The 23360-nt window shown below is 45.8% G+C and overlaps 1 protein-coding gene across 1 annotated transcript; it reads left to right on the top strand.

Annotated features, from left to right (window-relative positions):
- Window positions 1–10358: 10358 nt before the first annotated feature.
- SAP30L (SAP30 like) lies at window positions 10359–19773 on the top strand. Its single transcript, XM_082379173.1, has 4 exons — window positions 10359–11207; window positions 15548–15670; window positions 17890–17988; window positions 19526–19773. The coding sequence occupies exons 1-4, from the start codon at window positions 11010–11012 to the stop codon at window positions 19652–19654; spliced, it is 549 nt and encodes a 182-aa protein (XP_082235299.1). The 5' UTR covers window positions 10359–11009; the 3' UTR covers window positions 19655–19773.
- The last annotated feature ends 3587 nt before the right edge of the window (window positions 19774–23360 follow it).

Here is a 23360-nt window from a genome sequence, read left to right on the forward strand (position 1 = left end):
AGACTCGGTGAGATCTTGTGCAAATCCTGCCCCCTAGCTAGGTCCCAGTTTTACACAGTGAAGTGAGTTTTTTGATGATGATTCCAGCTCCACCTGTGCTCCTGTGGCTGAGTCTTGGGGTGGGGCTGCAGGAGGCCATGAACAGAAGCTATCCTGGTGCTGTCGTTCAGAGCCCACTAGAGGGCGCTGTGGACCGTGGCTTGGAGAAGGCTGATGAACAGAAAGGGGGATCTGATCGCTGGCCACTGCGGCAGGTTTGTGCCCTGGAACAGGAAGGTAGATATTGTCTTTTGTAACTCGTGTTTTTTTTTGTTGTTGTTGTTCGAAAAATCTTTTATCACCCATGAATTCTAAACATTTTAATGGTTTCTTTAAAAAGATTTTACTAGGAAATAAAGGGAGGGAAGAACATTCCAGGTGTAGGGGCAGCCTGGGCAAAGACCCTGTGGGGCGAGCATGACAGGTATGAAGGTCAGTGAGCTGGAGCAGAGTGGGAGAGACAGAGGAGACGAGAAGGAGGGGCAAACCGAGCCAGGCCCTGCAGGGCCTTGCGGGGGCCGTGTTACCGAGTCTCTGATCTTTATTTTAAAAGCAGCAGGAACCATTAAAGGGTTTGGGCAGAGTGAGGGCGTCAGTTGTGCCTTTGACGGACGTCTAGAGCCAGGAATGAGTTGTTCAAGGTGCTAGGCACGTACTAGGCACCTGGAGCCCGCAGAGTGAGAAACAAATCCAGGGCAACTGGCCCTCAGGTGCCTCTTCAAAGTCACTGACAGCTGAGGGGGGGAGGGGAGAAGATCACGTTTCTCATCCGTTTTAGCCCCTCATCCTCCCAAGTCTGCAAGCAAGAGGAGAATTCAAGGTAAAAAAGCGCTTAGCCAGACACACAGTGGGAGCTCTTTTGTGTTGTTGGCATACTTATTGGGAAACAGATTCAGAGAATTTGCCAGTGTGCTCAAAGGTTTGCATTTTCCTTTTCTCGAGGTGGGGTTGGGACTTCGGGGCTCCTGGCACTTAGGACTCAATAAGTATTTGATGAATGGACAAATGGATGAATAATCTAGTTTCAGATTACACTTCAGGCCTTTTTTTCCTCCAGTCACAGCCCACAGATCCTATAGTGAGTTCTACTATGTTTGTTATATGCTATCTGCCCTTGAGAAAGTCCCTTCCTCTCCCTGGGCCTCAGATTCTCCTTACAACCATGAGAAGAAGGGGAGCAAATTAGATAACGGTCAACCTGGAATATTCTAGTTCCACAAATCTTGCATCCAGTATTTTGCAATGGCCCAGATCGTGTTAAGGATTTATTTTCCAAGTTCAGCTACGGGATGGGATCCCCTCCTGGTTCTATTATTGGTGTCTCCCACCCTCGAGCTTCTGGGCTTCTGGTGAAGTGGGTCCAGGACTCGGCATCCGAAGCTTCCTTCCTGCAGCTGCTCACAGCTCTGCCAATCTCTGGCCTCAGGCAGCTGGCTCTTCTTTTGTTCACCCTCAATGCCTGGGCTGCCCAGCTTGGCAATACCTGGCGTCCCAAATGGTGCTCAGGGCGGCCTGCGGCTCTTGCCTTCAAGTCTGACTTGATTCAGGTTGGCAGGGTGACAGCCCCGGGCACACTTCACACCCACTCTCACACACACAACGCCATAGAAACAAAAGAACACACGGTGAGCCCTCAGAAAAAGCAGGTTTCTTAGCAACTTTACAGCCTTCGTTCATGAGCTACTTGAAATTGAAGCAGGGTCTGATCTCCTGCCAGCTCCTGCCTGGGGATGGGGAGAAGGGGATGGAGGGTCTGCCTTTGCTGGAGCTGAGAGCTCAGCTTCCCCACCGCTGGCCTATCAGTCAGCCTGGGAGGCAGAGGCCGAAATTCCAGATTTGTCCAGGTTCTAGGAGAGTCCTCGCTACGGTTGCTTCACAGCTACAGCTGCAGAATTCAATCAACAAACCATACTGAAACATGTACTGTGGGCTCGTGGTGGTCCATGCTCTGTGCCCAGAGTGGTTTATCCCAGCTCTATCCTCGGCCCTGGAAAAAGACAGGTAAATAAGGGACCACCTGCAACCTCTAGAGCCTAGTGATGAGAACAAACAAGGACACAGGTGAGAAGAGAATAACTTGATTCCTGCTGCACTGCCTACAGGTTGCAGTTTGCACTATTTTACAGCTTGCAGCTTTACTCCAGCCCTTTAGAATAAGACCCAAACTTTTTAGCCAGGCCCAAAAGGTCCTTTGGAGCTGGCCCCTGCCTGCTTCTCCATCACGTCCTAACAGGGCTTAGGTGCCCACACAGGCCAAGGCTTTCCCACCTCCAGACCCCGCTGGTCCCTCTGCTTGGAATGTTCTCCACCTGCTCTGCAGCTTCTTTTCACCCTTTGGGTCTCAGCCCAACTGTCACCTCACCCAAGAGGCTCTGCAGCTTCTTTTCACCCTTTGGGTCTCAGCCCAACTGTCACCTCACCCCAGAGGCTTCTCTGTCAAGAACAGACCCAAACACATCATTCACTCATTCTCAGCACCTCTGTAGCTCCCCTCCTCACACTTATCCTAATAACACAGTCTGTTCTCGTGATTCACAGCAGTTTCGTTCTATAAAGTCACCATGGACACCAAATGAGCGAATACAGACCCATCGCTCCTAGGGGAAGCACAGGATTAGGTTCCTGCCAGCCTCTGGTCACCACATTTTCATCAAGCCATCAATACATAACCTTGTTTTATGTGCATTTCTGTTTAAAGACACTTCATTTCATATAGATCATTAATTCATTCACGTTGAACTCACAGCCAACAACACTATAACTCATGCCTCAATGAAACTTATCTAACATATATCTTTTCTCCGTCAGGCACGTCCCAGCCTTCTGTGCTTAGGAACGCTAGGCAGTACCTCAGCACTGTGCTTACAGGGCATTTTAAACCAAAGCCATCAACTAAAGCACAAAAATGTAAACAGTGCAACACAGAATAAGATGGCAAGAAGGACTTCTGTTTACAGTGTGAGAGCTGAATTGACCTCAGCTGGGAACATGCGTGGTGGGTGACTCCAATTTTTCTCCACTCTACACATGCACACGTCCAGAAGTGACCTCAAAAGTGCAGCAAGTATTGGTTTTGAGGTTACAAGTACATTTTAGTGAGTAGGCGAATTTGCAAACACAAAATTAGCAAATGAGGATTATTTTAATTATCAGTTATTTTATTCCTTCATTTAGGTGTTTGATGTCTTTCTCCTCCACTGGACTTCATGAGGGTAATGCTCTTTCTGTACTGCTCACCATTTTATCCCCAGCTCTTAGCAGAACTGATTCGGACTTTGGAAATTGTTGAGCTATTGTTGAACCAAATACCTATCTATCTCTGGAATTTTCGTTTTGTGAGATTTATTAATACTCATGATTTATGTCACTGTTAGTTGCATATTTAATGAGGGCCAAAATAAAACAGCTTTCTGGGGCTTCTTCCTGACCACACTCACAGAAGATTGATGGATAAATCAAAACTTGATTTTTTCATGGGCATTAGAATTTTCCAGGGAGGCAAATAATTACATGCAGTTTCCTAGTCTCAGCTAAATTATTCCTTAGAAACTTGCTTGGTAACCTAGCATTAAAGAAAGAAGTGGAGAGGGCTAAGGGAATTTTTGCCTTCCCCATGACAGAGTATACACAGGCCCCTACATCCATACATAAATTCATTTCTGAAAATGTGACTAATCTCAAAAGTCAAACAACAAATGCATTCTGTCAACAGAGCACATCTGTTCCTAGGTGATAAAATATGGTATAACTCTTCCAATTACACTTGCATTTTTGGACACAATCTTTGATGATATATATCCAGTCTTGGCTAATATAACTTCAATTTGATTGTTTTCCTTCACAAATCAAAAAGCAGGCTTAAGAACATCCAGTGGAGGCTAAAGATTCATTCCTTTCAATAAATCTAGTTATTTCTCTTTTTTTCCAGTTTTAAGTCAGTAAAATGTTATCTTTTAAAAATTTTTATTGGAGTATAGTTGATTTACAATGTTGTGTTAGCTTCTGCTGTACAGCAAAGTGAATCAGTTATACATATATACAAAAATTACATATATACATATATAATTACACATATATCCACTCTTTTTTAGATTCTTTTTCCCACAGAGGTCATTACAGAGTATTAAGTAGAGTTCTCTGTGCTATACAGTAGGTTCTTATTAGTCATCTATTTTATACATAGTAGTGTGTATATGTCAATCCCAATCTCCCAATTCATCCCTGCCCCCACTTCCCTCCTGGTAACCGTCCAAGTTTGTTTTATACATCTGTGACTCTATTTCTGTTTTGTAAACAATTTCATTTGTACCATTTTTTGATTCCACATGAAATCTAATTATTTCTATCTTTATATCAATTATAAAGAGTTAATGATACACATACTTCCTTTTTTAAACAGCCTTATTGAGCTGTAATTCACCCATTTAAAGTGTATAATACAACGTTCTTAGTATATTCACAAGGTTGTGCAGCCATCACCACTTCCTAATTCCAGAACACTTCTGTCCCGCTAGAAAGAAGCCCTGTACCCATTAGCGGTCACCCCCCCACCCCAGCCCCCCGACCCCAAGCCCCTCAGCCGTTGGCAACTGCTAATCTTACTGTCTCTATGGATTTCCCATTTCTGGACATTTCACATAAATAGAATCATGAAATATATGACCTTTTGTGTTTGGCCTTCACTTAGCATAATGTTTTCAAGGTTTATCCATACTGTAGCATGTATCAGTACTTGATTTCTTTTTATAGATGAATAATATTCCATCTTCTGGATAGAATTTTGTTTATCCATTCATCAGTTGATAGATATTTGGGTTGTTTCCATGTTTTTGGCTATTGTGAATAATGCTATGAACATTCATGTACAGGTTTCTGTGTAGATGTACCCTTTCATTTCTCTTGGGTAGATACCTAAAAGTGGAATTGCTAGGTCATCTGGTAATTCTATGTTTAACATTTTGAGTAGCTGCTAAACTGTTTTTCCAAAGTGGTGTCACCACTTTGCATCCCTCCTAGCAATAGATGCAGGTTTCAATTTCTTCAGATCTTCACCAACACTTGCTGTTGTCTGTCTTATTGACTGTAGCCATCCTAGTTTGTGTAAAGTAATATCTCATTGTGGTTTTCATTTACATTTCCCTAATTATTAGTGATGTTGAGCATCTTTTCATGTGCTTATTGACCATTTGTATACACTCTTTGGAGAAATACCTATTCAAACCCTTTGCCCACTTTTTAATTGGCTTGTCTTTTTATTATTGACTTGTAAGAGTTCTTTATATATCCTGTATAAAAGTCCCTTATCAGATATATGATTTGCAAACATTTTCTCCCATTCTCACTTGCTTGATATGCACATGCGTCACATCACTACTGTTGGTACTTTCACTTTTCCATTGACACAATTTTATGTGATTAAGATGCAATAAAATAATCAAGTACTTTCCCAATCATTGCTGGGCAGATGGATATGGAGACCGCCCATGTGGAAAGTGAACAGTTGGCAGATAAGCAGTGCCACCCTGCCGTCTTGTCCTTTGATGTCTCTTTCCCTCACATGCAGAAACCTGAACTCAAAGGGAAGCTTAGAGGTGTCATCATGTAACGTATGAAATAATAACTACCGCTTATTGAGCACTTACTATGTGCAAGACATTGTGCTAAGTGCTTTACATTTATCACATTTGATTTTCACAAAAGCCCTATAAGAGAAGTACTATTATCTCATTCTATAGATGAAGAAAACTCAGGCTCTTATAGTTTAAGTTGTCAATGGTTCTACAGCAGATAAATTGGCAGAGCTGGGATTCAAACCAAGTGCTTCAGAGTAGGGCGCCCTACTCTGAATGAGGAAAATAAGGCTAAATTTATTCCATTTAGATGACTGTCCTTTATTTTGAGATTCTTCCTACTTTTTTTGGTATTCTGTATCGCCTACTAACAGTACCAAAAGACGGTATTTTTCTTACCGTTATTATAAAAGAAATATAGTCACGTGGTAAAATATTCAAATAGGAAAAAGCGTTATTAACTTCAAATTCTTTCTACCTTTCCTTCCTTGACCTGCAGTCTCCACCATAGAGGCAACCACAATTACTAGTTTGTGTATCCTTCATATATATATGTGCATGAATGTGTGTATAAAATTTTCTTGAAATACAAATGGAACTTATACTCTACATACTGCTTTGTATCTTTTCTTTTTTCACTTAATAAATATCTTGGTATCATTGAATATATTTAATTTCTTGAAAAAACGTTGACTGAGTCCCTACTCTGGTAGCCACCAGAATTGGAGAATTAGTGTTGTATGCACTCGAGCTACAGCAGCAAATAATACAGACGTGGTCCCTGCCTTCATGGAGCTTATATTGTAATGGGAGAGACAGTCACACAACAAAAAGAATAATAATAAAAGAGATTAATTGCATATTGTGATGAATGCAAATAAGAAAAGACACTGAACAGAGAACAGATGGGTGGGGGAAACCACCTGCTCTTAATCTCTCTGGGGAGATGACATTTACATTAAGGCTTGAGGGATGGAGCCAGCCATAAAGGAGCAGGTGGAACAGCATTCCAGTCAGAGGGAACTGCCAGTGCAGAGACCTTGAGGTAGGGAGGAGCTTGGCCTTTTTGAGGAACTTACAGAAGAATAATTAGAGCCGAGGCACAGGGAGCAGGGCAAAGAGATGGCAGGGGGCAGTGTCAGAATGAACTGGGAAGCCGGTGAGGGGCCTTAAGGAGGGTGTGGCATGGTCTGGTTTGTGTAGATGCTCCCTAGAGAACAAGTGACTTAGTGACCAGCTCAGAGGCCAGTGAAACACTTCAGGCAAAAGATGATGGTGGGCTGGGCTAGGCGGCTGGCTGCAGAAAATGAAGGCAAGAGGACAGATTCTAAATATCTATTGGAAGTAGAAGAAAGTGCCTTGATGATGGGTTGGCTTGGAGTGGGGTGAGAGGAAGGGAGAGTCACGGGTGATGCAGGTTGCAACTTATGAGTTTGGGTGTCAGAGAAGGTTAACTTGAACATCGTGGTCTGTGATGCCTCTGGAGCATTCCAAGCAAAGAGCTGAATGTTGTTATCTGGAGTTCAGAGGAGAGGTCTCAGCTAGAATTATAAAGCTGGGGGTTATCAACCTGCAATTTTAAATATCTGGGGGTAGGTTTGGGTATGGAAAAGAATGTTATAGTTACTGACTCAAGTTGCCCATTTAAAAACCTAGCTTTTCTTTTTTTTTTTTTTTTTTTTTTAATGTCTGAAACATTTATATTAACATATTTCCTAGCTTTTCTTAAAGGCTTTAAGTTCAACTTACAAATCTTGTTATTCCATTATAAGTCTAGTAATTTTTCGTATGAAGATAAGGACAATCACTTTCACTTGTTCTGATTACTATTAAATTAATTCTTAAGTTTAGTAGCTTCAGTCCTCAAACATTTAACAGACTTACAGCGTTAATTAATCAAATTTCCTTAGACATTTCAGACTACAATTACAAAATTAATATGCCTGATTTTCTCAAACACTTTAAATGTCCAACAGGGCAGACTTAACAAATCTAAAAAGCCAGATCTTTCTAAGCACTTAACCATACGTTGTAGATTAATTACCTAAAGTTATAAATGTAACAAGTCAGATTCTCTGGGCCATTTCAAGAATCTTAAATCCTACACAAAGCAGAACAAGACCACAGAACCTTCTCTCCTGTATTGATTCCTTCAATATCTGAATATTTATTTATATCTCCTCTCTGGAGTTACAGATTTACTCCCTCAGCAAGGGGATCAGAATTTTTTCCAAATATTACTATTTGGAACTAACCTATATAACAACATGGGAAAAGCTTATGAGAAAGCTTTCCTTGAAGAAAGACTATGAAATTGTATGTAAAGGATGGTTAAAAGCATGTGCCCCGCCCCCAAGAAAAAACATAGAGGCTGGGGGTAATTAGGAGAGAAACCGCACAGTTATTTGAACAGGGAAAGGTTAATATAAAGATTTATTAATTGTAACAGGGGACTGTAGTAATGAGGCATTGCCCAGTAAGAAGTAAAGAGAACTCTAAAGAATACAGGAATAGCAGATGTAAGGAGCAGACAATACTCCTGGGGCTGAGATAGAGCACCCAGGAAAAAGAACCCCCTGCCCCTCCCCCACAAGAAGGGTAGTGCCAGGGGAAGCTGGTGCTGAAGAAACTATGTGTACTGCAGTAGCCTGGCGCTGGATGCAAATGCTATTTTGAAAAAAATATATGTGGGAAATGTAGGAGCTCTTATCCATACCAATCAGGTTTGAAAGCAACATCACACACTGCCTTGTACAGAGATACCCAGCTGTTTTCCGTGTTGATGTCTGAGCTCCCCTGCTAGAAGATATCCTCTTTTAAAGCAAGGATTATATTTCATCTTCCTCGTGTAGCCAACCCTGAAGTGAGTATACATTATATGCTCAATAATTTATTTTTGAATATATGAACTCTGAGGGAAGAATCTTACTCAACTTGCCTTTTTTCCATTAATTTTTTATTCTATGTTTTCCTACTGTAAAGGCAAGAAATATTTATCGGGGAAAATGCAAAGGTAGAATAAAGGGAGAAAAATATCCATCATAATTACTGTTGGTACTTTGGTGTATTTCTTAGGCACAAATAGTTGTTTTTCTTTTTTCTTTTTTTAAAAACATAGATGTACACACATCATATCCCATATGCAATGTTATATCCTGTATTTTAAACTTAACGTAAATAAAGCACTTCTCCAACTCATCAACTCTTTGTTGAAGAGTCAGTGGTGAATTATTTTATTTAGAAAACGTTTACACTAATGTTATGAATGCAAATGACTGCAAAATATCTCATTCTGAAGATGTGAGGTTGTTGATCTAACCATTTCCCTTGTGAAACTTTTGGTTCTTTTAAAATTTTTCCTATTATAAATAATCCCATAATGAACATTGTTGTGTATAAAATATTCTCCGGTAGGCCGATTTCCTAAAATGGCTGACCCACATGTGAAATTACTAGGCTAGTGGGTACAAATACGTTTAAGGCCACTGAGGAAAACTGAAGATCATAGGACATCTGCTTCTAAACATGAAAACTGGTAGCTTCCCGATTTCAACAAGACACAAACCAGAAGCCTCTTCAATGCCACCTAGTACTACCAAAATAGGTACACGTGCTTAGCTAACGCTCCCAGTCCCCTCCACGCCCCTCCCCCTGAGAAAATGCTGCCCAGCCCTAAAAGACTGCATGACTGCCTGACCCTGGGCTAGTCCCTTCGGGCCTTTGGCCCTCATTTGTCCCCAGGCTACCCAGTGGAGAGGTGGCCTGACTAGGCGTGCCGAATTAGAGGATATTCCTACAGTCCTGGGTGTGTGTTTGACGTCCTGGGCGCCGAATCCCAAGCTCCGGGGCTCTACAGGGCGCGGTCACCTCGCGGGTAAACCCGGAGGCTTAAAGCATTAGAAGCTACAGTTTACAGAGCTCCAGGGAGGGCCCAAAGTACGACAAGCCCTTCTCCACGCCGAGATTGGCCCAGCCTTTTCTACATCTCCTGCGCAGCGCCTTCTCTTCCCCGCGGTTCACCTAGACCACCCTCCAGACCTAATCCCGACTTCCGATTCTTCCCAGCGGAAGGGTCACCCAAGCCCCTTGGGTCCCCTTCCCTCTCTCCTTTTCTTTCCGCACCGACCAAGCCAGTCCCAGTCTCCACAGTGGGGGGGGTCTCCGCCACCCTAAGCTTCTGACCACCTTGCAAGACCCGCCATCAGACCCCCATCACCTCTTCTGCACGTCTTTCCACGTTATCTGTCCCGATCGTCCCTCTGTCTTTCCCGCCACGACTGTCTTTCTATCCGATTTCTATCCCGCCGGTCTGCGGGTCCTCTGGCCCTGGTCCTTCCGTTTCACCCTGTCTGAACCTCTCATGACAGTTTCTCTATCCCCTTTAGGTCCCCCCTCACATGCCCCTCCGCGTATCTCTCCCTCTGCGTCCCCGCCCACGTCTGCACTTCTGTCGCCCGAAAGTGATCTTCCGTACCCGGAGTCGGGGCCTGCGTCCAGACGGGACCCTGCTAACCATCCATTCCCGGGCCCGGAGAGTCTGCGGCCCGGTTCCCCTCCCTCACCCGGGGAACTCTTCCCTCTTCCACTTTCTCTACTTTGAACCCATCCCAGCAGAGTCCAGGAAGTAGCCAGGCGCCGGGGACTGGCGGCGATGACGCCCAATGGGACGCGCCAGCGGCGGCGGCGGCCCCGCCCAGAGTGCGAACGCGGCCAATGGACGCGCGGAGGCGGGACTTCCGCTGTCCCGCGGAGGGCGGGGGAGCGAACTGTTGTGGTGCGGAGCGTTGGGCGGGCGGCGGCCGGGCGGCCCAGGGGCTGCCGCGGGACTCGGGGCGCAGCCGAGCGGCTGCAGGGGTGGGGCGGGCCGGACGCGCCGCGGGGCCCGGACGCCACGGGTTCGAGGCCGGGCCCCGCGCGGGGAGGCCGCGCCACCCCGGGGGAGCTGCCCGGCGGCGAGTTTGCCCGGCAGCCGAAATAAGGCGGGAGCCGGCGGGGGCCCTCGGAACCCCCTGGCAACCCGGGCCTGGAGTCCTCGGGGAGCGACTGCTTCCTGGGACGCCCTCCCAGACGTCCCCGCCGAAGGGTAACGGTTAAGGGCCCCCGGCAGAAGGCGCCTCCGGGTGACTCCCGGCGGGGCCCTGCGAGCCGCGGGAGTCGACCCCGGGGCCGCGAGCGGGGAGGAAGGGGCTTGGCGGAGACGCGGGGCCGGAGACCGAAGGAGCGGGAGCCCGGCGGAGCGGAGCCGGGCCTCCCGGGCGCGGGGCAGGGCAGCGCCTCGGCTGGAGACGGACTCTGGGACCCTCGAGTGCGGGGGCCTCGGCAACCTGCCCCGCGGGGAGCGCGGCCGCGGAGTGGCCTACGGGGGACCCTCCCTCAGAGGGGCCGGCCCGGGGCGGGGAGATGAACGGCTTTAGCACTGAGGAGGACAGCCGCGAAGGGCCCCCCGCCGCCCCCGCCGCCGCCCCGGGCTACGGCCAGAGCTGCTGCCTCATTGAGGACGGCGAGCGCTGCGTCCGGCCCGCGGGCAACGCCTCCTTCAGCAAGAGGGTCCAGAAGAGCATCTCGCAGAAGAAACTCAAGCTGGACATCGACAAGAGCGTGAGTCCGCCTCCGCCTCCGCCCCCGCCCCCGGCTGGGCCCCCGCGCCGGGCAGCTCTCTGGCCGCTGCCCCAGGCTGCGGGCGGGACTCGGGGGCCCTCCCCGCCCTGGGCCTCGCCGCCCTTTATCTGCAAACTTGAGGAGTTGGGCTTGCAAAGGCCGCTCGGCGCTGGTGGGCTCTAACTAGGACTCTGCCCAAATCCGGGAGGTTAGCGGCGGGGGCTCCGAGGACCCTTCCTGCCTGGGAAGATTTGACACCAGTTTTTAGTTTGTTTTATTGGTGTAGACATGGGAGCAGGAAGAGGTGGGTTCATTTGGTTGGCCCACGGAGGAGCAGGTATTAGGGAGGAGGTGATGAAGGGACCCAGCTCTTCTCCAACTTCTCCCTCCTTCTCGGATCCGTGTTATTCCTTCAGAAAAAGAAAGGTGGCAGTTACGTCCCTGTCTGGGGCGGCCTCAGCTTCTGCAGAGGGTCACCGAGCTCGCTGCTCAGCAGGCAGCTGTGGGGACATGGGATTGTCAAGGATGTGGCAGAAATAAGACCAAGATCTGGTGTCGGGAGGTGGCTCTGGCAGTCGAAGTGACAGAAAGGAAGAAAATCCATTTTTATAGGGTTAACTTCTTTACAAATGCCCGGGAGGGTGGAGGTGGGTAATTTAAATTTGAATAGAAAACTTTTTCTGTGTGATTTTACCACTTCTAGTTAACTATTCTAAAGATGTGCCTATTGTCAACCAGTTAAGAACTGTTTAGTTTGACATTTGTTGCTGCAAGCCTTAAGTGGCTGCCTGGTGATTAGGAATTGGAAATAAGTTAGAGGGTTATTTAATATTCAGGTAGACCAGCTAGGAGATTAGGTGGTTAACATCCATTCTCTTTTAGGACCAAAATTTCTCCACTTTGGGGGGAAATCAGAGATCGCTTGTTAAACTGAAAGGGCACCCACTTTTCTATTTCTGATTTTACAACTGCAAATGAGGCCTAGAGATAGGAAGTGAGGGTGCCAAAGTCACACAGCACCTAAGAGGCTGGTTAATTTCTTGAATCCGTTGTCTGATTTACTTCCAAGCCCCATGCATAAGCCTTGATTAAGTCTTTAATAAGTAAAAAAAAAAATCTTCCCTGCCCTTCCTTCTACGCTCTTCACTCTCACCCCCTTTTTTTTTAAGTTAACAATTATATTTGCAACTCTTGAATGGAAAGATGCTACTTTTAAGTGGTTGAGGGTGAGTTGATGGCTTTCTTAGTACAAATCTCTATCAATGAATGAATAAATGAATGAAAGGAATTCATCTAAGGAAACAACTGGCTAGACACTATCGTGGCCTGGATTAGGACATGTATGGAAGTGAAATGCTTAATTCTAAGACAGTAATGAATTCATCCTCATGGAAACACTGCCCACCTTCTGTTTAGGTTGTTGGGGGCCTTTACTTGAGCAGCTTATAATAATATTTTACAGTACTACAAAAAAAGAAATTCCCAGTTCTTTTAAACCCACCATCTGAACAGTTGTGCTGCCGCAACTGGGGCCCCATTTTCCCGGTGACCCCACTGGAAAACCTGTGTTGGGCTCTGTTGACTGTTTGACACACGCTGTCTAGAAGAGAGGCAGCCTGAGCCTGGTACTAGAGTTCCCAAAAGGTAATGCTTCTGAAGGAGTAGGATTTCAAGGCAGAATCACTCACAGTTTGTTTGAAGGTGGTGTTGTGGAGTCATTACTTCTGAAAGGGATTCTATTTCATTCTCACAGGCTTGGGCAGGAATTCAGTTCTAAGTAACTGCTGTGTTACAAGAATTTTTAGCTGTTGCAGAAAGTGAAACAGGAAAAAAAACACTAGAGCCTTTTCTACCACCCTCCTTTCTCCACCCCCAACTCCCTAAAGGCCACTGGGCTCTGAAATTTCTGAAAACCAATATGTACTTGAAAACGGTTAAGGAGGAATAATGACTGTTTATCTTGTAAAAGGGTCTAGCAGAGAACCTTTTTAAATAATAGCACCTTAAATCCTACTCAGGCAGTTTAACTTCTTTCATGTAGACATTGGCAGTGTTCTGTGATTTATTAAGATATAACATGCTTTCAAACATCCCTCCAATTGACATATATCTGCTTTTTTCTGGAGAAAAGTAGAAGTGGAGAATAGAGTAAGGAAAACATTGCAGAAGGAAAGGACGTGTGCCAGGGGTTAGAAGGTCTGGATGACCTTGGCCAGGTCATTTCTCCACTCTAGGTGGCTTCAGGTTATCCCTCTAGAAAATGAGATGGGAGCCAGTGGGGTTACACTGGTGATTGCTGAGTTGTCTTCCATCTAGGATTCCATTATTCTAGTGTCCTGACCTGAAATCTCCCAGCCACAGCTTTAGGAATCACGTCTTCTGCCTGTTCTTTTTCCAAGTCTGTCACTATGAATTTGAGGAACAGCTTAGTCTCTCAGACTTTACATGTGAAACTAGCTAACATGAGGGCCAGCTTCCTGTGAGGGACGTAGGGTATGCTGTGAGTGTGCTTTCTTCCCTCATAAAAGCACACCCAGTAGTCTATACATCAGCTAGATGAGAGTCTTTGAGACAGTGACAGGTGCTGTGTCCACAGGTCCTTTGACAGAGTTGAATCTGGCAAAGCTATTCCAATTTGTTGCCATATGTAAATGTGGCTTTTACTGGCCTAAGCTGCTTTTAGATGCAAGGGGATGGCTGTGTCGATGCAGCAGGATTTATTGATTACCTGCTGTCTGCAAGACACCCTCACAGTGTAAACTTAAAACTACTCATGACTCACTAATCCAACCACATGAAAGTGCTAATTCATCTGAATAAAAAACAGTTTTCATTATTTTCTCCGTGAAGAGGCCTGAATTAATTACGCTGGTTTCCTATCAGTTTACTTTTATCTTTAAGCATTTGAGGAATAAACTCAAATTCAGAAGTCTCTCAAGAACATTTGCGCAACATCTGGTTCAGTGTTAACAACCCCAAGTCATTTACACAGTCATCCTCCATTCAACCCTGCTAGTTATATTCTTAATAAGAACACGTTCTTCACATCCTAGCTGCTGTTGCCGCCTTCACTTACTATTATAATAAGCCTCCAGTCTGCATTAGAAAAGCAGCAGTTGTATCCAGCTTCTTTTTTTTTTAAAGTTTCTTATTTATTTATTTATTTATATATTTTGGGCTGCGTTGGGTCTTCGTTGCTGCGCGCGGGCTTTCTCTAGTTGCAGTGAGCAGGGACTACTCTGTTGCCGTGCGCGGACTTCCATTATGGTGGCTTCTCTTGTCGCGGAGCGTGGGCTCTAGGTGCGCGGGCTTCAGTTGTTGCAGCACGCAGGCTCAGTAGTTGCGGCACGGGGGCCCTAGAGCGTGTGGGCTCAGTAGTTGCTTCACATAGGCTCAGTAGTTGTGGCGCACGGGCTTAGTTGCTCCATGGCATGTGGGATCTTCCCGGACCAGGGATCAAACCCGTGTCTCCTGTGTTGGCAGGCGGATTCTTAACCACTGCGCTACCAGGGAAGTCCCCCAGCTTCTTTTATGTGGTTCCACCTTGTGAGAATTTCTGCACCTCTTTCCACTTCTCTTTGTGGATTGGATGTGTGGTGATGCAAGAATTATAAATACATACACAGAAACAGTTTTTCAGAGGGTTGTCATCGTACAGTAGTAAGTGTTGTCAATGTAAAAATAGGATGTCCTGTCTACCATTACCACAGTGCCTTCTTTCCTGCTCCTGGGGACCGTGCATTCCAGTGAGGTATAAGTTCCTAACTCCTACAGGTCTGAAAATGTCACGTCTCTCCCTGCTTCAAAAACCTTGGGGGACCCTGTCTTGTTTGAAGGAAAGTCTAAGCTGTTCTCATGCCCCTGACCCCCGAATTTCTCCTGATGCTCCTACACAGGCAGTCACCTCCATCTAAGTGACATGGTCTCCTCAGGGCCTCTTCACTCACGCCTTCCATCGGCCTCATTTGAAACCTAAGTCGTGGCTTTTTCCATCTGGAATGCTTCCTGACTACCTGCAAATCCTCCCTTCTGGTCAGGGACCTCCACTCTAGCTAGCTCAGCCACAGGGCCTTGCCCTTGCTGTATCCATACCATTTGTTATATTTATCATTCAGGGGAGACTTGGTTTATAACGCACTGCCTGGTGTGATATTAGCGTTCTCTTTGAGGGGTTCTCATTGTGCAATTCAGTAGGAAACTTGTGGAAATGATGGCTTGCATCTTGTTCTTCCTTCGGTCTCTCCAATGCTTCACAAGGGAGAAAAGCCCCATAATTTGACAGATACCTGTTGCTGTTTCCATGGAATTGGCAACTCTGACTTTAATTTGCTTCCCAACAGGTAAGACACCTGTATATTTGCGATTTCCACAAAAATTTCATCCAGAGTGTACGAAATAAAAGGAAGAGGAAGACAAGTGACGATGGTGGAGATTCTCCTGAGCATGACACTGACATTCCTGAGGTAAAGGTCCAAAACTTTACCTTAAGAAAGCTGGGAGAATGGATTCTAACCTGATCCTTACCTCTAGCCTGGTCTAAGAAGTAATTTTGGTCTCCTCTGTGTTGCTGTGGTGTATTTGAAAAGTGAATCATAGAATCATAGTAATATGGAATCTGAGAGCTGAAAGCTTAGAAATCAACTGGTCTGACTGTCCCACAATTTTACAGACAGGCACAGACACTCAGGGTCACACACACAGTTTGGGGGCCCCAGTCCGGTGCCCTCTCCAGTAGGCTGTGCTGACTTTCTTCAAAAAACCCCTGAGAAATACTTAAATACAACCACAGTGTCAAGTTTTTTAAAAACTTTGTTTTTGCCCTTAAAGTTAGAGACTGAGTGTATATGGATTGGGGGAAGTAATTTCCCCTCTGTTTTCTGGTCTGCAAAATGAAGGTGTAAGTTGTCAGGTCACACCAGCTCTGGTTTTCTGTCACTCTCTGATTCCTGGTCCAGGCTTGTTCCCAAAGATCTATTCCAAGGTCAGTTACACTGGCCCAGGGTTTCTCAACCCTGGCACTGTTGACGTTTGGGGCAGATAATTCTTTGTGGTGGGGCTGTCCTGTGCATCGTAGCATGTTCAGCAGCATACCTGGCTTCTACCCACTAGGTGCCAGGCACCCCCCCCCCGACCCAGTGTCTCTAGACACTGCAGGTGTCCTCTGGGGGGCAGGATCATCCCCTGCTGAGAACCGTCGCACTAGATGATGAGCCCTAGGCTTCTCAAACCAGAAGCCTGCCTTTCCTTCAAGGTGCCAATGTCTATTAAGCAAGGCTATGGGGAGGAATATCGAATTTTCTTTCTATCTAAATTGTTTTCACTTAAGACTCAGCAAAAGAAGAACCATTTATAATGTACACTGAATATTTGATGCATGAATATTTCATAAGGCAACCGCCTGTTAGCACTCAGAGTGAAAATGACTGTGTAGGAATAGAAAGAGTAGGCGGGCCTTTGTCTGCAGATGTGGAGGAAACCTTTGAAAATATGGCCCTTTCCCTCTGCCCCTTCCTGTGTCCCCTTTTCTAGCATTGGTTTACAGTATCTTTCTAATGCTTTTAGCATTTTTATTATTATTTTATGAAGAAATGGATGTATTCACTTTCTAAATGCTTTTCACCAAAAAAAAAAAAAAAAAAACGGTTTGAGGAATGTTTGAAAAGAATGAAGGACTTTGGTCCCTCATATTGATCATTCATTTTGTTTTTAAGTGCTCTCCACCTGCCTGAAGCAAGAACATCTCTTTTAGAGGCAGGTAAAGGCAGCCCAAGTTTCTGGGCCTTCAATATTTCATGACTGTGCAGCTTTCCTCTCTGCCTTTGTTAGAAAAAAAGGGAGGGTCCTTTCCCCTCTGTTACCAAGTCATCTGCAGAGACCCTGACCCTAACCTGCTGATTTGTACATTTGCTACAGTAGCTTTGAGCTTTCTCTGGAAGGCTGTTAAGGATCCTAATACCCGAAGGCTGAGCCTAGGGGAGAACTATTTGAGAATACCAGTACTTCCCACTGTCCTCTGTCATGCCCCTCTATCTACTCTGTGCCGAGCTCTGGCCTGTCTTCCTCCAGGATGTCTGTCTGCTTTTACCTTTGCTCTCCATGCCTGCTACCCCCTCTAGCATCAGCACCCCTGCAGAGCTCAACTTCACTATCTCATTTCTGGACCATTGCTGCAGCATCTCCCTCTGCTGTCCCTCCACCCCCCAGTCAGTCTTTCCACAAACCACCACAGATCCATCTTCCTAGAACAGCGCCCTCCCACCTAGGTTCTCTCCTTCTGCTTGTCAAGACACGCTACCACCCAGTCTCACCTTTTAAACCCATCATGAGAGCCTCTGACCCCCAGCCCATATGTCCTCTCATGGCTTTCCGAGCCCATGGCCTTCCCTCTCATTCCCTCCTCTAGTTCTGGTCCTCACTGTCTCTCTAAACCCTGCCTCTCCTTAGCGGAAGCTTCACAACCTCCATCAGCCTTCTGGGACCACCTCTCCCCCGCCAGGACTCTGCGTCCACTGTTGTTTCTGTCCTTCCAGCCAGTTATTAGTCCTTGGCGGACCATTTCTAAGACTTCTTTGTAGTCTCTCCATCCCCACCCCTATCTAGTGTAGTGCTAGGCACACGGTGGGCTCTCGGTGAGTCGTGGCTGGTCAGGTGATGGATAACGTGTTTCTCCTCTTCTCTCTAGGTTGATCTGTTCCAGCTGCAGGTGAACACTCTCCGACGTTATAAACGGCACTACAAATTGCAGACCAGACCAGGCTTCAATAAGGCCCAGTTAGCAGAAGTAGGTAGACAAAATTGCGCTCTAAAGAGGGAGAGCCAGCATTGTGCTTCTGATGGTGACCTTGATTCTCCGTGTGTGTCTATACATAATCCCTTCCATACCTCTGGAAGCAACTTCCTCTTCCCTCTTTTGCACAATTTAGAATCCCCCAGCTTTAGACCTAGAAAGGCCTGATTTCCATAAAAGAAAGCAGGGCACAGAGAAAAGAAAGGACTTGCTTAAAATCATACAGCAAGTTGGTAGCTTGGAATCTCAAGACTCCTGATTCTAAGTCCTGAGTGTTCTTTTGTTTGTTCATTTGCTTGAATCTTGTTTTGCAAGATTCTTTCTAGATATGTTCCATTCTGCACATGAGGTGTGTCTGATTAATCATCCCCAAACCTTTACTCATGTTCTGTAGGAGCTATTTTTCTTTCTTTGGTTTTTTTCCTTGATTTCTTCTACTCTGATGTTGGTAATGGAAGTATTTATTATAATGAATGGAGCCTAAGAACGTTTTCTCCTGCCCTGAGTCCCTAACACAGTTCCGGGCATGGGATGGGGATGCGGGTGCTCCACTGGCCATTATTTTAATATACTGACAGCCTGCCTTGATACTTCTGTCCTGTTGGCATTTGTGTGGGTACCCTCTCATCCTTCTTTTCTAAATGTGTTTTTCTGTCTATTGTAGAAAACTTGGGAAATGATGAAAAATGCAGTACTACTGTTCAGAGACAACCGCTCTGTAGTTTTCGTTCTCTGACTCCCTTTTTATCTGTCCCAGCTCCCTCGGTCCATCCAGAGATTTCCTTATGGGGTCACATCCCTGTTGGTTTTTGGTCTTCCCTTTAGAGCTTTCTTGCCAATCCATCATTTTTCCTTAAACCTCTCCTTCACCAGCGTCCAGATAAACCATAGAAGCACACAAGCCTTTCCTACTTCAAGATAACATTACCCACTTGCTAGTGTCCACCCCTGGTGGGAGGGGTGGGATGATACGGGGCAAGAGGAGACCTGCATTCTCAGGACTTGGAAATAAAGTATCGGGAAAACATAGTAAATGATGAATTTTTCTTCAAATCTCATGTCTTTCAAGAGGCAGTTATGTACTATTTAGATGGTTTTTTGGGTGAGACACTTGTATCTGTTCAATTGGCTACTTATTTGACACAATTTTAAAAGGACACTTTTCTGCCCAGTTCCTGGGCCTGAGAGGTTATGGTAGCAGCTGGTCAGCCATTGCAGTCCCAGTCTCTTGCTCCATGAGGATGACCTTGAGACTACGCCATGATGGACAGTTGGCTGCCACTGAAACAGAACTGCACCTTAGGAGTGTTGTGGAATAAAGTGTTGCTTTTGGGAGCCTGGAAACCAAATCACCTAAACCTGGGAAAAAAGGACATTCTGTATTCTGTAGCACTGCAGGAAGTTCTGCAGTAATCATAACCCTTTCCATAGCTCTGGGAGCAACTTGCTGTTCCCTCTTTTGCACAGCTTAGAATTTGTGGCCCTGATGGTTCACGTGGTTTAATGGGCTCTGTTTTTCCTCCCCATGTAGACTGTCAGCCGACACTTCAGGAACATACCCGTGAATGAAAAGGAGACGCTCGCTTACTTCATCTACATGGTGAAGAGTAACAAGAGTAGACTGGACCAGAAATCAGAGGGCGGCAAGCAGCTTGAGTGATGATGAAGCACGTCTTCAAGAAAGGAAGTATAATGCTTAATGCACAGGTGATATCTGCTACATTTAAGCCCATAAAGACTGTTAAATTTTATTGTAAATAAAAAAGTTTGAATGTTGAATACTGTAAATCTTTTCGGTCAGGAGGATTATATTCTCATGATTCAGCATGTTTATACACAGACTTTCTTTTAAGGCAACTACTGGACTAAAAAAAAACAAGATCGGAAAAAGAATGAAAGAAAAACAATGTATTGCCACATTCAGCAAAGCATTAAGTCAGTTCTACTGGAAATGTGGGATGACAGATATTTTGGTAGTCACCTTGTAATTCCACGCTGCCACATGTGTGGTGTAGCCCTGGACCAGCAGCGAGGTATGGCTCTCCGGGGAGGTACATGAGCAGACCCGTCTGCTGGCGACATAGCCGCCCCTCTTTGTTGCAGGCTTTGTCGCTTATCAGCAAATCTGTTTGACACGGTCCCTCGCCAGCCCTGTGCTTTGCACACAGTAGGCACTCAGTCAGGATTTGCTGGTTAATCCAGCTGTCACTAACAGTGCCAGCCTTGTGCTTCCCACCTCTAGGTATTGAGACCTCTGCCGTTTCTGTCGCTCACCACTTAACTTCCGGGGTGTGAGGAAATCCTGATGCATCAACAGGATATTTCAGGTCAGAGGAGAACTTCAGGGCAATCTCATGTGCCACGCTGTGTCTGTGGAGGTTCCAGAAACACTGAGGCAGAGCCCCTCCCGGGAGCCGCCGCTCTTTGTTCACCCCTCTATGCCTCATGCTTCAGGGTCAAGTTATGTATTGTGACTTCAGCCATTCTCCTGCGCCAGAAATGCTTTGACAAATGAAGATATTTAGTGGTTTGGGGCTCATGTTCTCAGAAGTACTAATCCTTAATTCACAACCACAAGAAAGCTGCCAAGGACCATGTGGTTCCTGCTCCAAAGTCCAGCTCTGGGATAGAAAGTCTGACCAGCTTTGACCTCCTTGGGGGTCAGCAACAAATCATGGGTTTGAACAACACAGGTCAGTGCCATCCGATGTTCATTTTTGTGAGCAATTTGCCTCTCTTTTAGGGGGGACGATTGCTAAAGTTTTTTAAGTATTAACAATTACCTGATCTTTTTTTATGTTCAAAAACTCAGATTCCTCTATCTAATTATATCAGAGCCAAAGTATCCTTTGAAAACAAAGCTTTATATCCAAAAGTATGCTTTTGCAAAATTTTCTAGTCAGTGTGTTGGGGGGCAGAGGATGTGGACAGGGAGTGGGAAGAAAAGAGAAGAAAGGACTTGAATTCTAATTTCTGACCATCTTGACATATATTGTGGTCAAAGGTATCACTTTCTTACTCAGTTTGCATTCTGAGTTCTTTCTTAAGCCTTAAAAAATAAAAGCAGCAGCGGACAGCCTGGCCTGGCGGAGCATTTTAGTGACTCACAGACGGCTTAATCTGAGCATCCACGCAGAGAAGTCGGAACAGCCCCACCCCCCGGCCCCCAAGCAGTGTGGTGGAGTGGCCAAAGGTCTCAGTTCCGTGGAGCATGCATTCCGTGGACGGGGACAGGGCCACCACTCTCACTAAATAAAACGACGTGTGTTCGCTGCAGCCAAGGTTTCACCAGTGTTCACGATGCATGTCTAGCAGATTGCAGCCTTTTAAAATATGTATAAATGAATGTACATAGAGCATACTCTAGACTATGAGGGGATCTTATTTTCATACACCTGACCGTGGATGGCACGTCAGGGTGCGCTCTGCGTGTTTTTAGTTGTGCAGATGCAATAGGTATTTAGAGAGTGTCTCGCTACTCACAGCTGAAGGCTGTTGATGTGTGAGCATCAAGAAGGCTCTAAAGTATGTGGCTTATGTAGGTTTTTTCCTGAGAAGCTGAGTCAGAAAGGCTTTGAAGGCGTCAAACACCAAACCCCCTTTGTCAAGGGGAGTGTTTTTTCATCAGGCTGGAGTTTGGGGACAGGTGGGGTTAAGGCATTGGTAACCTGCTCTCTGGAAATGTCCACATCTTATTGAGAAAAAAAGTGTATCTTTCTGATGTTTGAACCAGAATTGTGGATGTGTAGGTCTTGTCACTGTTTTTTCAATAGCAGATCTGTGTTCCCAGTTGAGAGACAGCAGTACGCTTCTATACAAGAAGCTGTGGTATTAGGCTCCGTCTGTTCAAATGTGTCTGTAAGAGTGCTTTCATTCCCACGTGAAGCCTGGGGAAACTTTTCCCTCTCAGCCAGATGCTGTGTGCGCTCGAGTCCCAAGCCGTCTTTCCTCTAAGGAGAGGTCCTTTGGAAAGTGGAGGTTATGGGTGTCTTTTCAACCGTTGAAAGCATGTCAGGTGAGAGAGAAGACAGAGCTCTCTGAACTTATATTTTCCTTGTGTGCAGAAATCTATTCTTTCATCAGACCACTAAGCCACTTGCCTTAGCCTCTTCTGCAGTCTCCCATGGCTTGATCTGGGGCAGGAGACTTCTGTCTGTCAGAGGTGGCCGACCCTCCAAAGCAACCGGATCTGGCTTCGGGGAGCAGTGGGGCTTGGGGAAAGCAGCCCTCATCGTGGCTGCCTGCTTTTTATACCACCTATCAAGGACTCGTGTGTCTCTCCACCTGTCATGTTGCAACATTGCCTTCTCTCCTCTTGGTGCTTCTGGGCAAAACTGGAATGTGCAATCCAGAACTGGCACTGTCTTAAAGAGCACAGCTCCTGCCTCAGTTTCCAGCCTGCTGTGATTCTTTCATGTGCCCTGAAGGGTGTCACATGGAATTGTCAATATCTTGCCATTTGTGCTGCTTCATTTTAAGGTTTTTAAAAAACAAACGGACAAACTTCTTATTTCAACGAACAAACCCTTAGGTTGGCAACATCATGTGAAAAAAATCATAGCTGAATCCCTTGAAAGATTGCAACCAAAGGATTCAAGACCGCTGGTGTAAAAGGAAGAGGAATTTCATTTATGTGATACAGCCGCCAAGTTGTTAGATGTTCCTGTTATAGCTAAATAGTCACAGCTAGTCTTCCAGAGAGCAGATATTAATAATTGTTTGCAGCTGGAATGTTGCGTCTAACCTTGGCATTTCAGGTGTTTATTTTGTGGGAACTTTTTTGTTTAATATCCTGGAGGGCACCTGACTGGTAGAAAGGAGAAAGTAGGAGAGGGAAGTTACTCAGGGGCCCGACCATGGATCCCAGAGTCGTTGCTGCACAGAAATCATCTGAAGGCTCTCAGTCATTACCGTGACAAGATCCAGAAGTTGGGAAAGGACCTTTAAGTCATCCAGTCCAGTCTCCCCATAGGTGCTGGCATTCTGCCTACAACCGTCCCACCAAGATTTGAGCAGTCTGGGCTTAAACACCTCTGAGGACAGAGAACTCACTACCTCCTGTGGAAGGCTGTTCTATCTTTGTAAACCTCTGGCTTTTCTATGTTCTCTGGAATTTCCATCTTAGTCTCTGCCTAATGGGGGCCAAGTTAGTTGGCCAAGGACCTAATTGCTGCACTGTCCCAGGGCATAGTGTTTGTCTCTGGGGAAGGAGCAGCTAGCATATAGACACTTTGGTGTCCTGGTTGTCCTTCCCCCCCCGAGTATTAGTTCCTTATTGGAGATGTTGAGGAAACCCCAACGTCATCCTGCTGGGATGAGGTATAACATCATTATACTCCCTTGATCTTGCTAAAGCTGATGGAGGA

The sequence above is a fragment of the Balaenoptera borealis genome, assembly GCF_965194805.1.
Source record: "Balaenoptera borealis genome assembly, chromosome: 2".
NCBI classification, from domain to species: Eukaryota; Metazoa; Chordata; class Mammalia; order Artiodactyla; family Balaenopteridae; genus Balaenoptera; species Balaenoptera borealis.

Bases quoted from the DNA above. Each gene is read 5' to 3' on its own strand.
- SAP30L (XM_082379173.1), top strand. From the start codon at position 11,010: ATGAACGGCTTTAGCACTGAGGAGGACAGCCGCGAAGGGCCCCCCGCC. The intron at 15,671-17,889 runs GTAAAGGTCCAA...TCTTCTCTCTAG, and splicing joins ATGACACTGACATTCCTGAG to GTTGATCTGTTCCAGCTGCA. The intron at 17,989-19,525 runs GTAGGTAGACAA...CTCCCCATGTAG, and splicing joins ATAAGGCCCAGTTAGCAGAA to ACTGTCAGCCGACACTTCAG.